The sequence below is a fragment of the Xenopus tropicalis genome, chromosome 9, assembly GCF_000004195.4.
Source record: "Xenopus tropicalis strain Nigerian chromosome 9, UCB_Xtro_10.0, whole genome shotgun sequence".
Classification (NCBI taxonomy): Eukaryota; Metazoa; Chordata; class Amphibia; order Anura; family Pipidae; genus Xenopus; species Xenopus tropicalis.
The window spans coordinates 45,964,800-45,980,423 of NC_030685.2; the positions used below are offsets into that span (position 1 = coordinate 45,964,800).

Here is a 15,624-nt window from a genome sequence, read left to right on the forward strand (position 1 = left end):
CGAAACGTAACGTTGCCTGTTCATGCGTTTTTATATTGATATGCCTTTGTACAAATGTACGTCTTGTTAGGCTGATGCCACACGTGGCGTTTTTCCTCTGCGTATTTTCTAATTCTCTCGGCGGCTGAAAAACGCCTGATATCATAATCCATAGAAATAGCTTGAAAAGACTCGAAGCAAACCACACAATGCGGAAATACACTAGAAAACGCATTAGCACGGATTTTTCAAGCGTAGGGCGAAATACGCCAGTATTTGCAAAGCAAGCTATTCCTATGTATACGCAAAGGCAGCTGCCAGACCTAGCGGAAATACGCTGCGTTTTTTGCTATTTCGCACTATTAGCACCATGGAAATGGGATTTGCTTACGTCACCAGTACTAGGCTGAAAAACGCCATAGTCTCGGGCTGTGTGGCTTGTGTGGCGTTTTTAGGCTGAGAAAAAACGCAGCGGAAAAACGCCAGGTGTGGCATCAGCCTTAAGTGCAAACTTTTATAAGCTGCTAATGTTGAATGGTACACGCCATGGGTATGTGCCCCTTTCCCATTTATATCTAAAGGACCTAAATTCAACTTTGGTCCCAGCACAGTATATATATATTTCCCATTCATCTATAGGCCCATATCCCCATTTCAGAATTTAAAGTGCCCCCCTCTTCAAGTTCCCACTTTGTTTTTTGTACTGCACGAGGTAGGAGTGTTTTATGTTTTCCCTTTGATAATGTATTTACTCTTTCTTTAGGGAAATAAGGTTCAGTGTTGATAAGTGCAAGGCTGTGGACTTTGGTAGAAATAACATAAATGTAAGTTTTGCACTAAATGGTAGGTTGTTGAGAGTATACTTAATTAAGAAGGATCTGGGGATTTTTGTGGATAACGAGCTGTTTAATTCTAGGTAGTGTCATTTAGTGTTTGTTAAAGCAGCTAGTACTGTCTTGCATAAAAAAGCTCAAGGAAAGCCTGTATTTCATACTGTATTTTTATACTCCATTACCTACCCCTTATTTCTGCACAATCACTGAATTAATTCCTCACAAGCATGCCTCCTTCCTTTGATATAAGATTTAGAAAAAATCCTTTCACAATAATAGCCATGGCCAATGTGTGTGTGTTTTTTTTTAAGCATCATCTATATCAGTGCTGTCCGACTTCTGTGGTACCAAGGGCCGGAATATTTCCGGCCTCTGTGGTGGAGGGCTGATAATGGAAGCTAGTTTTGACCACTCCCCTTTTTAAAACCACACCCACTTGACATCACACCCATGTTATCGCATGACCATAGCCATATTAATAGTGGTAGTACAGCAAAAACCTGACATACTCTGCCTGCCCTACCCTGCCTGTGTGTGCCATTCTCTGCCTGCCCTACCCTGCCTGTGTGTGCCATACTCTGCCTGCCCTACCCTGCCTGTGTGTGCACTACCCTGCCTGTGTGTGCCCTACCCTGCCTGTGTGTGCCCTACTCTGCCTGCCGTACCCTGCCTGTGTGTGCCATACTCTGCCTTCTTGCATTTATATGCAAAACAAGGCTGGGACCTGAAAATTGCTGGTAAAAATTTGTCTCTCAGTTTCTGACTAATGGTCATGAAGGGCTTGAATGAATGGTTTCTTCATCAAGTGTGTAATGTAGGAAAAGTACATCTTTATTCCACAGGGTTTGTGAAACTGCTTGCATCTGGTAGTATATTAATCTGTGTGAAGGGCAGAGCTTTTTCTTTGATTTGTAGAAGGTCCTGTGATTTGTAGAAGGTCCTGTGGTAGCACTCTGTAAAAATCTAGATATGAAATCATCCAAATGTAAATTTAGTCAGGATTGTGCCTGGCCATCCTTACAGTATATGTGAAAAAGGAATGCTCCCTAATAGTTGTGGAGGATTACATGAGCTACAACGAAGTAGGGTATTAAGTTTAGGTCCAGGAACCAATATTTCTGTTCATCTATGTTTTCTGTGAAGAATGTTCAAGGGCTTCTGCTTCTGGATTGTCATTTCTCTAAACAGAGAAAATAATGTTTTAAGTTTATAGAACAAATTGATAACTTTTCTTATTTGATTATTTTATGCATGTTGTAAATATGCAATACATTCTTATAACCAAAACAGTATCTGTGTAACCAACAATGTTGGGGGTTGGTTGGTCTTTGTGTTTATAATGTTGCTTTTTTGACATTGTGTCAAAAGGGTATTGTTGGTAAATTTAAAAGACATCCCCCCTAATATAAAAAAAGCACAAAGTCCTAAGCACTTAATGCTCTAAAGTTTATTTTGTTTTGACAGACTTTGGGGAACATCTAAATCAATAAGCAAAAACTTAAGTTTTCTAATGTGATCCACAACATCTAGTTCTCTCAACTCTGGATCTGAAACTTGATGGTTAAATGCTGGAACCACAATCTCATCCTTCAGGTGAAAAGGAGAAACCACCTTCGGTTTGAAAGATGGGCAGAATCTCAACACTACTCTGTCCAGAAAGAAGGCAGGGCTATCTTCCCCGAACCTTAGAGCTTGCATTTCGCCCACTCTCTTTGCTGAGGTGATTGCACCTTAATTGTCAGGAACCAAAGTGATATGGAGCTAGTAACTGAGAACAGACCTGTTGATTACATACATAGAACCAAAGGAAAATCCCAGGTTGGGCATGTTGATCTCCTGGCTGGAAGGATCATAACTGCTCAAACAGCACAAAAATATCGGCGCAACAGGACTTAATTTAAGCAGGATAAACCCTGCTGATTTTTAATAGTAGCAAACCATATATATACACCATACATATATATTATATGGTTTGCTACTATTAAAAATCAGCAAGGCTTATCCCGCTTAAATTAAGTCTTGTTCTGCTGGTATTTTTGTGCTGTTTGGATCGTGGTGGAGAGTGCCAAAGTCTCTCCTAATACTGTGCACCAGGCGAAACAGAGTGAAAAGGCCAGGGTGTGCTGGCGAGTATGTATTAGGATCCTAACTGCATCCTCTAGTAAAAAGGTTCTTCAAGGCAGCAAAGCCCACCTGACAGCAGTCATGGCTGAGATAGCCAAGACCTGTTATCTCGCACTCAGACCCTTATCTAGGCCTGATTGCATGAATTCCTAAACCATGGGGGCAGAGACCGAGTCTACTGAACTAAGACCCAAGTTGGTCCGGAAGATGTTCCATACCTTGGAATACTTTGTATTGGTTGAAGACTTCCTGGACTGTAACAATGTTGAGACATCCTTCTGCGATAGCCCATGGGCATCTAACTTTTGCCTCTCAGCCTTCAAGCTGTGAGAGCTAATGGTCCTGGATCCGGGTGAGAAAATGGACCCTGGAGTAACATGAGATCTGAAATTGGAAGCCTCCATGGTGGATCTATGAAATGCTGCATCAGCTCCTTGAACCAAGGTCTTCGAGGCCATGCTGGAGCAATACAGATGGTCCTCCTTTATTTTTTGAATCACCCTCTGAATCAGAGGGAGAGGAGGAAAGATATAACCCAAACAGAACCTCCAAGTTTGCGAGAGGGCATCTACTGCTACCGCTCTCGAATAGGACAGGGGACACTTGCTGTTGCTGGAGGATGCCATCAAATCTATAGATGGTTTGCCCCATCTCTGGGCCAAGGCTCTGAAAATTCTCGGACTCGGGGACCATTTGTGCTTGTCTGAACATCTCCTGTTAATAAATCTGCCACCTTGTACAGAGGCCCTGGAACATACACCGCTGTGAAATTTTGTGCCCACTGAAAGATAGCTTGAACCAACCTTGGACAACAACCACGAACTTCTCGTGCCACCCTGTCTCCTTATATAGGCTACAGCGGTCACATTGTCTGATCTGACTTTGTCTTGCCCCTTTGAGATGATCTTGGAAGAACACCGACCTTGAGCTATTTAGATCCCAGTTCTGCACCCCAGCCTACACCTGAGGCATCCATAGACATGACCACCCATTTGGCCGGAAACAGTTCAACCCCTTTGGCCAGGCTGGTTTGTCTTTCCCACCGTAGCAGAGAAGACCTTAGGTGCGATGGTAAGGCTATCAGTTGAGACCACCCTGTCTCGTTCCACTGAAGCAGAAAAGAGTTTTGGAGAGCTCTCATTTTCCAATGTGCCCAAGGAACTAGACCAATCATGGATGACATAATTCCTAGGACCCTCTTGAACTGTGCCACTGGACTTGCCCTCAGTGACTTGATTGCTGAGTTGAGAGATAATTGTCTCTCTACTGAGAGAGACAGGACACCCTCCACCGTATCTGTAGAAGCCCGAAAGGCAGGCACCGAAATTGAAAATTCTGGAGACCCACCGCAAAGCGTAGAAATCTCTAATCTTGAACAGCTATCGGAACGTATTGATAGGGTCCTTTATATCCACAGAACACATCCAGTCCCCAGAATAAATTGCTGACTTTATCGATTCGATGGACTCCATTCGAAAATGCTGGATCCTTAAAGGATTGGACTCTTATTAAATCCAGGATTGGTCTCCATGCCCCTGAAGACTTCTGGATTATGAAGAACCGGGAATAAAGACCTTCCCCTCTTTGATGCCTTGGGACTGGACCTATTACTTGTTGGTGGTAAACCCTCCTGGAGAGCTCTCCTTTTGACTTTGTCTGCAGGAATCTGAGATGAGAGCCTGGTGTTGGGGGGCCTGAGCTGAATTCTAGCCTGTATCACTGTTTTACAATTCACAGCACTCACTTGTCTTCTATGGACTTCTCCCAGGCAGCCTAGCTGGAGCCTTCCTCCTAGAGCAAGACCCCTGGGGCGCACCACCTTCATAATCTACAAATCTAGCTCTAGAAGATCCTCCTCCCCTGAACGACTGCTTGCCTGCCACCCTCTTCTTCTTCTGAGGTAGCAACTGGCTCTTGCTTCCAGAAGCCTTAGAAATTAGGTCATCCAATTTCTTTCCAAACAAGACTTGATCTTGGAAAGGCAGTGCGCAGAGGGCTGCCTTCGAATCTGTATCCTCATCCCACAATCTCATTCAAAGTGCCCTCCTGGCCACGACCTTCAATGACCTGGAAGCTAACCGGATCTGTTAAACCAAAGAATTGACTAGGTAAGCTGAGTCGATGTAAACTAGCCAGATCTCCAAGGCTTTAGCCACAGAAACATTGGCAATAGCAGGTTTGATGCTTTCTCCCACTATGATGAAGGCTCTTTTTAAATCTGAATCCAGTCTTTTGTCCATGGAATCCTTCATTGCCGCATAATCATCAATCGGCAATCGTGTACTCTTAGACAGATTAAGGACAGGAGCATCCACCTTAGGAATAGTGCAGAAATCCTTCACTTTGTCATCCTTGAAAGGATAACGTTTACTGCCCCTAGGTTGTACTGAACACCGCATAGATGAAATGTCCCACTCTGCCTTGATAAGGTCCATGACCTCCTGATGTAAAGGGAAAGTCTGACCTTTAGCCTTCAGTGATGGCAGGAAGGATGAAAAGCAGAGGCATGGCTTTCATCTTCCAGAGATAAAAAAGCTCTAACCGCCTGGATAAGAGGCTGTGGACCTGCTCCTATCAGAAACCCAGAAGTGATCCACGAACCACGCGGTCCCAAGAAAGGAACTTCCTTAAGGAAGGTGCCACCTCCCCTGCCTGCTGCCTAAAAATACAGTGAGCTGTAGAAGGCACAGCTCCTAGCCGCCAGATGCCCTTGGAGAGACAGGCTGGTAGCGCTTAGGCGCAGGGAGAGCAGCATCAAAAGTCCTTCCGCGGACCTGACAGATAGTAGAGGTAAGCTGCAGGGGAAAACCCACAGGGAAAACCCCTATCTCTGGGACGCCAACTAGCAAGTCCCTGCTTCTTTCCCTTAAAAATAAAACTGACTGACTGATAAACAGGGGCAAGAAGATGAAAGAACCCAAAAAAGACACCTTGGGGAGGTTTCCCTCCTAATTTATTGGTTAGGGGGGTGGGTTCTTCAATGAGTAGAGGGAGGGGCTATCCTGGAAAGTGTTGACATGGAGAGGGCCAGGGAAAGATTATGGCTTAAACTCAATTTGGCTGCTTAAAGTTGTATCTGCAGAGAGAGAGAATATGTCAAAAGGGATTCTGGGAACAGATTCCTTAAGGCTCTTAGAAAAAAATCCCATTTACATGGGTTTATCCTATAGGCTTAAGCTTACCCACTGGGTTTTTAAAGCAGAAGCCAGGATAATAGCTGATCAGATTCCCAACTACAGATCGGTTTCACCCTTCTTTGGTTTCATCAGAGAGAGAGACGAAAACATCCTGGTCATTCCATCAGGTCCAAAAGCCAAATTAAAAGCAGTGCTGGATTACCACTAAGCACTTGCCTATCACTCATCTATTGACAGGGGTTAGGGTTGCCACCTTTTCTGGGAAAAAAAGATACCAACCTTTCTATATTATTATGCGTTTTCCCTATTAATAACATTGTCATCAAGCATAATTTTTATCGGCCAGGTGACAACCTGAATTTGGGGCCTGTTCCCTTACAACTCTCTTTACCATAAAAAGTCCCTGTGCAGCATGTCTTTTTCAGTCACTCACTTGTGACTGGGGCCCTGCAGTTGGTTATAAATTATTAAAAAGCACTTATTGGCTATATTGATCGATCAGCGGTGCAACAGCAGAGTTTTTCCACAGACTGGTGTTAAGTCAAGCATGCACAGTAGAGTTAAAATCAGACTTCTAGACCCTCTTCTTCTCAGTTCTTGTGACCTGCTGTTGCATCTGCCACACAAAATACCATACTCCCCCAGATAGTATTTATCCCTCCCCTTCCTTTAATGCGATTCTAAGCAGATATATAGGATTATTTTTTTTTTTTACAAATCCATCAGTTTTAACTCTTTTCTTCCTTGTCTGCTGTAATGCTTATTCTTCTCAGCAGTCACTGATGTGATACCAGCTCCCATTAGATATCCGAATAGCACTCAATAGTAAGAAATCCAAGTCCGTCTTGAGACTCATCCAGTTACATGGGAGTAGAAAAAAACAATAGGTTACCTGAAAGGAGTTCTAATGTGTAGCGTTGGTGCCTTCTTAAAGCTAAGACTTGGCCACAATGCACTAAAAAAAAATACATTTGTTGGTTCAAGAATAACGTTTTATATGGTACAGAATTATTTGCTGTGTAATTTAGAAATAAAAAGTACACCATAAAAAATCATGACAAAATCCCTTTGAGTCTCCTAGTAAAAACGCAAAGTGTCCTCCTGCAGGCAACTTGGTGCAACAAAGCAATGCATAGGCCTTTCCACTGGCATTTCCCTTTACTGCTGGTGAAAAGGCTTTTCGGGATATTAGTTGCCTGCGATTGCAGAGATTTACAGAGGGTGACTAATCTCTCCATGGGACATTACTCTAAAAGACAACTGGTTAGGGGATGGTAATGATGCCCCATACACTATAATGATGATCACAGTAGCTAGCCTGTTTGGTAAAATCTTTATAGTATGATATCAAAGTAATATAAAGGCAACATAGAAGATTTATTTTATTAGTTGAAATGTCGGGTGTCACTTTTACACTAGTAAACATATATACTCCAAATTATGCTAATATTTGTTTCTTTACAGACCTGCTGCAGCGACTGGATTCATGGGGGGCAGTAAATCTCATCTTGGCAGGAGATATGAATACAACGTGGGATAGATACTTAGATAATTCAGGTACGACCGCTACATTAACTAACGTCAAGGCTAAACACCTTAAAACACTCTGCTCTTACCCGAAAATACATTCATCCCACCTTTAAAGAGTACACATTTATGAGTACACACAAAACATTTTCCCGCATAGCTGCCTTTTGGCAGAAGCATAGCCAATCCTGAAGGGACATACCAGAAGAAACACTTTAGTGGAAAATTCCAGACTCTACAATGCTTTTAAAAGTTCTCCAAGAGTTCTTCATGCTTTATTACACCGAATGCCACAAATAAGTAGCCACTAAGCAAAAGAAATACTTAAATTGGGGTTACAAGACAGGCAAATTGTTGGTGAGTACAATCACAAGATAAAAAATATTTACAAAAACTTTAAGAGGTAACAGCTGGATTAGAGATCCCAAAATATCACAAAAGAAATAACCAAATACATAAAATTTCTTAGACAATGAGTGATGATCCATAAAATATTAAACTTCTACAGGAAGGAAGTCTTCCTAAACTGAATATTAAACTGAATGAATCTCTTGGCCTAGATGGCCATTGTGCTGAGCTATATAAAATCCTGCTGCCAGACATTATCCCTAAGGCTACACATATTCAAAAGTTAACTGCAGAGTTTAATACAGCCCAAGGCAAATAAAACTAAATAATCATCTTTCCTAATGAAGGCAGAGATTATACAAAGCCTAACTCTTAACGTCCAATCTCCTTGTTAAATTAGGAGGTCAAAATCTAAAACCTAGCTTTTTTTTTTCTAGCTTTTATAAATCTTAATAACAGCATGATTATCTAGATGATAAAAATGCTGAAAAGCCCCTGATAGGATATTGCACTCATCTGCAAAGGTTGAACGTTTATCTCTTTGGCTATCAAATCCTGAAAATCTTAAAGAACATTTAACCCCAAAAGTAAGTTTTTGCCCAATAAAAAAACTCCTGGTTGGTACCTTTTAAACAATGTTGCAAGTGGAAGTCTCCTTCAGCAAGACAGGTCTGTAAAATCCGCTGCTTTCAAGAGTCAGAGCCATCAGGGCAGAGAATAGAAAAAAAACAGATAAACACTGCTTTTTAATAGCAGTTATATATACAAATAACTAAAAAAAAAAAATACAAATTTATAACGAATGTATATTGAAAAGTAGCTTATCATTTTATTTTTTTATTTGGCAAAAAATTGTATTCTGGGTTGACTTTTATAATATGTTTGAATGGGTTTCCCCATCAAAACAAATATACCAGATAGGAATGCTCTCTAGCCTCTCTTCTTTAATATATAATCTATTCTTTAATATAGCATTAGGCATAAGAAATGACCAAATTCTTTGGCAATGAGTGATGATCCAAAAAATACTAAACTTCTACAGGAAGGGAAGTCTTTCTAAACTATATATATTTCTAAACTAAATATTAAACAGAATGAATCTCTTGGCCTAGATGGCCATTGTGCTAAGCTATATAAAATCCTGCTGCCAGACATTATCCCTAAGGCTACACATATTCAACAGTTAACTGCAGAGTTTGGTAGATCTCTCTACAGTTCTCCTTATATCTCCCCTTGATATGAAACATCAGTTTTCCTTTTGGCTTAATGACTGGTTTTAAACAAGGGGGGAAAAGGGTGAATTAATTGTATCAGAGACGTTAACAAAAACACACTCATTATTTTCTAATGGTTCTACTGTACTACCTGCAGACTATTCATAATGCCAGTAAAATTCTACACTGGAAAAATAACCAGGACATATGCAACCCTTAAAATCGCATCTGGGACAAAAAACTACTACAATCTCCACAGCATAAATTTATACATTTTTCCAGAAAGCATTTAAATGTTAAAAACCAAAATAGTGCTTTAGGAAAATGGATCAAACACATTTAAAACATCTTTATCTGACATACTCTGACTCCTTTCCCATGCAATGAAAATACTACCTGCTAGTCATAAACAAATCATAAACCTGCAAAATTAAAACAAATCTTGTTTATAGCCTCTGCGGCGCTTCAAAATGGGCTAACTAGAAACATCTTGTGTTAGATGCCAAGAGAATGCCAAGAACCAACTCTGGTCTACCTTTTAGTAAATTCAGAGGAAACCAGCGTTAAACCAGGACACACAAAACCTTGACAAGAAAAATTTGTGCCATGACAACCTATAAAAGTTAAAACAAGCTACACGGTTTTTTTTTTCTTATGGATTGACTATAAGCATCAGCAGATATGGATGCTAGGACTGATATATTCTTTAGCCTCCCTTCAGAAATTTGGCAATCACTAAATACTTTACAACATACTGCATGATATGAACTGGAAAGCCTACAAGCAAACAGCCCCTTGTTACTTACTAAGACGGACCTTACATAAGCAGATGGAGTATGCCCCCCAGGATCCATTGCAGCAACAGTGATCAATTCACTACTACTTATTATTCAGGTAACCTTTGACAGGGCTGGTGAAAAGGAGCTGGATCAAGTTAATTTTATTGTTTTTATAGTTCAGTAAGATTTACTCTGTAATTGTCATTCTGTACCCAAATATAAATTTAATAGACCAAGCAGCTGATTGTTGCAGGGTCTATGTCTATATGTTAAAAAGTTTTGATACCCAAATTGTATGTATTGTGAAGGTATCTGAAATATTTCTTAAGGCCAGTAGAGTTTGTCCTGGAGAGATCGTGGTGTGTTCTGTTGCAAAGCATTGCAGCTGTGCAATAAAATATAATAGATATTGAAGCAGGAGGAGTTCTGGGATGAAAGCTTTTAAGCAAGACTGTTTTAACCTGTTTATGGCATCTGCAAGCTAACTCATGACAAACTATGGGAAAAGCTATTGCTTTTGGTCACATTTTAAACATTTTTGGTCTTGTGCATAATGTTAAGTAAATTTTTTCCATCTGGATGTATGTTGTTATGGATGAAGAGTGAAAAAAAACGCTTCCCAAACTCATTTATTGACAATGACCACATGTCTTGTATGGGTACTTTAAAAATTGCTATAAGTAGTACCTGTAGTTTAACTTGCAATTCTGAATATTTAAATCACATCTAGATGGTACACAGTGAAAAAAGGGTTATTTGCTACTCCTCTTAAGGTAAAAAGTGTGTGTGTGTGTATATGTGTATATATATATATATGTGTATATATATATATGTGTGTATATATATATATGTGTATATATATATTATACAAGCCAAATTTTTACCTAAAAAAATGTTTTGTGTTTTCAATGCAGAAGTTGTTTTACCTTTATTTCTATTACTCTAAGGACAAGACCTTTGGACTGAAAAATAAGAAGGGTGCCAAACAACAAAAGTTCATCAAAAATGTCACTCATCAAGTTAAATTTGGACAGCAAAACCCTAGATTGGTAAGAACCAGAATCCAATAAATGTACTGTTTTTAATTATATTTGGCAATGCATACAAATTTGAAGAATGATTCAAATTAGTTAGGCAATACCTATGCTGATTTTGATTAGGTTAGCAGGGAATCAGAGTGAATTCAGCTGTGCAATAGCACACATTAGTAATGGTAAATTAAACTCTAGAGGGCATTGAAAGTACTATATTTATAATACAAGCTGTAGTTAAGTCTTGAAGGGCTAACTTCTGTTACGAATGCCATCTTGTGCTCCCTAATCAGTACTCGCAGGCAGAGCCTAGCAATTAGATAGGTAAGTATCAGTTATAAGGTTGAGTCCAGTAGTGTGCTCCCTTAGACAGAATGGTTGAGCCCCTTTAGGAGTGCTCCCATGTATGTGATACAACAGAGTGATCCTTTATTCATTCTGGTTCAGTCCATCCCTACTAAGGGGCTCCTTCTCCGTTTGCTCCACTACTCATTCAGGTTAAGCCCATTCTCTGCTAAGGAACTCCTTGTCTGTGCTCTGTGCTCACATTGGGTTGAGCCCATTCAGCTTGTGTATAATAACAGCATGCTCCTATTTTTTGGTTGAGCCCATCCTTACTGTTCAGCTTCTACTGTGTTTGCCCAAATGAAGCTGTGGGTATCTTGGCACATAATGAAAAGGGTATTGTTTAGTACTCTTAAAACTTAATAAAGATTCAAATTAAAAAAAAAAAATATATATATAATGGGGACAAAAATAAAACCAAAAAGAAATTAGGGGCGTGACTTACCTTCACGCCTAATGGTCGTCTGGAGGGCAGCAGATTAGGGTGGGACATTAGGAACTCAGGATGGGGACGGTGAGAGGATTTTTTTAAACATGCCTACTGATTCTTTCACATGAAAGGTAGAGCAGATGAACCAGCAATATAGCAGGTAATTCATAATTCTTTCAAAAGCGTTATTTGGGAAAATAAGGTCAGGTATGAAATGAGCACAGTTAGTAAGCAATAAAGAACGCAACAGTGGAGAATTTATATCTAAGGTGGACAACCCCTTTAACCCATCATTTCCACATAGTCTCGACCAAACTACATTTAGGAGATGGCGGTAAAAAGAAAGCAGACCCACTCGAATAATAGATTTTGCCCTTCCTCTAACATTTATCTAACATTCACAAGCAATAGAGCCAACACCCCAGAGATACTTGAAATTATTACCAAGTCCACTATTCTATCCAAACCCAAAAAGAGAATGGGTGGGATAGAAAGCTAACAATGTGGCAAAAGCCTTTTAACCAAAAAGAAAATACAGAAAAAATAACAATACCTCAATTCATAAACAATCCACCCACAGGGAATAGGGATAAAGTGCTGAACACAATAATCCCAGACTAGACATGGGACAGAACTCTAGCTTCAATCCACAAAACCTCGAGAGCACTCCAAGTTAAAGAAATGAATTACAATCTAGCCACAAGATGTCTATGAAGATTCTCATTCATCCAGGTCATGATATACATTATCTAGTAGAATTAAGTAAAAACAACTGGACTTTTCTGAGTTTTTCTTGAAAACGTTTCACCACTCATTCACCACTCGAGTGACTTCTTCAATTCAAATGACTGGTAGGGAATTCCCCGGCATTTAAACCCTTGAGGATAGTACAGCGACAGACATCCAATCACAATGGTTCCATTGAACTTATTCAGATTGGTGTTGGCTGAAACTGACAGGTGTAAGAAGGTATGATCCTGTCACAATGGTACAAAGAAAGTTCCACCAGCACACCCTTACCTTCTCCAACAATTCTTACTTGGTGCACAACCCAGAGAGTCAGCACTCCTGGCACAGTCCAGCAAAAAGAGTTGACCGGCACAATGAATGTAATGCATGCAGGGCTTAGCCCCTGCGTGTTTGTTCGTTGTATAGCAGGAAATTTTTGGGAGCCTTCGTCAGGCATACAAACCAGTGCAGTGAACATGATTAAATAGTCTCACAATTCATTAGCATACAAAATTGTGCAATTAGCATATTTGACCTTTAAACAATCTTTAAAAGCCATTTCAAAGTGTATCAATGCATAATTCATAATAACACTTCTCGATAAATCAGAGAAATGTCCATAAGTGAAACCTTCATGAAAAGAGACATCATTCCAATAATGTTAATCTGTAAAACATTTTTACAAAAAAATCCTTAAAAATAAGTCCATATACATCACAGTTACACAAACATTTTCCCACCCAAAAGTTCTCTGTGCCCTTGACATTTACTATTGTCACTTTGTTATTATTAAATAAGCAAATACCCTATACAATATTGCCAGAACTAAGAAGTCACTGAAGTTTCAAGGTAACATGTTACCAAATAAACTAACCCTGAAACAGGAGAAAATTAACCCTGATTTAGGAAAATCACCTGTCCCTGAAGCACTGCATAATTCATCATAGGGCTGGGCGATATACCGTTTAATACCGAATACCGGTGTTTTTTTTTTTTAAAACTATATTCATTTTTCAGATACCGCAATACCGGGGTGTCAGGGTACTCACCCGTGCGGCCCGGTCTCGCGCGCCTCCTTGCGTGCGCGCGTCCCATTGTCCGCGGGACGTCGCGCACACGCGTCCAGGTGCGCGTGCGTCAAAGCGCACGTACATGTCAAAGCGTGCACGTCCGCTGAGGGCGCCGGTTCTGCGCATGCGTGGGGGGTATTTAAAGCTATCAAACGCCTCCTCCTGTGCTATGTTGTCTGCGGCCTTGCCTGGGAAACTAAGCCTGCCTGATTTACCTTACGACTTTCTGTTGCCGATCCTTCGCTTGCCTGACTGATTTTCAATACTGCAGTAATTATTCTCTAATTTATTAGGAAATGGGGTTAACACCTAATCAAGCATGGAAAAAAAAAATACCGTCAAATACCGTGACACCGAATTTTGAAAAATACCGTGATATAAATTTTTGGTCATACCGCCCAGCTCTAATTCATCAGTCATATTTTATATCTGCAGGAAAGAATATATACATAATTAACAATTATCATGATCCCACCATGCGATCATAAAAAGCATGAAATACACTCTTCGTTTATACCTCTAGGATGTTTAGTTCTTAAAGCCCAAATCCACTAACATTCCTTTTGTAATAAAATTCTCTTAGTGTCCTGACTATCCCTTCCTTTAATTTGTTCCAAAGTTGCAAAGTCTGATTTACATGTGAGAGGGTCATCAAAGTGTGGTCTGTGTTTACACTCGAGATATCGCAAGCTTAGGCGGCATCCATCTTACTCAGCCACTATCTAAGAGCACTTGCCTACAGGTGCTACCACTGCAGATGGCTATCGCACAACTCAATGAATCAACTACTCTATACTGGCACAATTGCACATACCATGACATCCGCAGAGGAAAGTTTCTAAAGTCAGTTCCAAATGAAAGGACCATCCCAGATCCACTTTACCTCATAGAAATCTCCTTCGCTCAATATTTTCCACTTTAGAAATAAAGGAAGAGCAAGTTACCCATTCTAAAGCAGACAAAGTTCTAGGTAACTCTGTTATAAAGCCCCAGAGCAATTTTCTGTCTCCAAGTCAGTTTCTAAGGTTGTAGTCCCTACCAGACAAAAAATGTCATATCCCCCCAATATTCTACAATGCAAATCTTGTTTCAGAGGATCTTAAGCAGGTCTGTGACAAGATACCAAAGGTGGATCCTCCCATTGTTAGAATCTCCAAAACTACCTTTCTTTCTGCTGAAGATGCGCATTCCCTGAGAGAGACCCCATGGAGATGAGGATGGACTAGGCATTAAAGAAGATTTCCAGAGTTGCGGCAGCCATTCTGCGTCCATCAGCAGCTGTAGCCATGGTGGCCTGAGATAACCCGATATTAGTGTCAGGAGTTAGTCAACTCTCCTGCAACATGACCTGACTAAATAGACAATCAAGGCAGCACTTAGGTGCTTCTTAGGTGAAGCAGCATTACACATTGCCAAGTTAGCAGCCAAAGCTTTTGCAGCTTCTATTGCAGCAGCCCGCAGAGCCCTCGGGCTACACAGTTGGTCTGGGGAAACGGCTTCCAAACATTACATAGTTACATAGGGTTGAAAAAAGACCAGTGTCCATCAAGTTCAACCCATCCAAGTAAACCCAGCACACTTAACCCACACCTACCAATCTATACACTCACATACATACACTATATATACAACCACTAGTACTAACTGTAGATATTAGTATCACAATAGCCTTGGATATTCTGATTGATCAAGAACTCATCCAGGCCCCTCTTAAAGGCATTAACAGAATCTGCCATTACCACATCACTAGGAAGGGCATTCCATAACCTCACTGCCCTCACCGTGAAAAACCACCTACGCTGCTTCAAATGGAAGCTCCTTTCCTCTAATCTAAAGGGGTGACCTCTGGTGCGCTGATTGTTTTTATGGGAAAAAAGAACATCCCCCAACTGCCTATAATCCCCTCTAATGTACTTGTACAGAGTAATCATGTCCCCTCGCAAGCGCCTCTTTTCCAGAGAAAACAACCCCAACCAAACATTGACTCACATAACTAACGTTTTCTAGTTCTTAACTTTTTCTCAAGCAAATTATTTGCGGAAGTCACGGGAGGTTAAGTTTCTTTCTTCCCCAACGGA

General features: G+C 40.5%; 1 protein-coding gene across 1 annotated transcript in view; it reads left to right on the top strand.

The window, feature by feature from the left end:
* The window catches only part of zc3h15 (zinc finger CCCH-type containing 15), a 68,275-nt gene that overhangs the window by 8,840 nt on the left and 43,811 nt on the right, over window positions 1-15,624 (top strand). Inside the window, exon 2 of the mRNA NM_001016105.2 lies at window positions 10,889-10,990. Within this exon, the coding sequence (NP_001016105.1) occupies window positions 10,889-10,990 (102 nt within the window). The remainder of the gene's footprint in view (window positions 1-10,888; window positions 10,991-15,624) is intronic.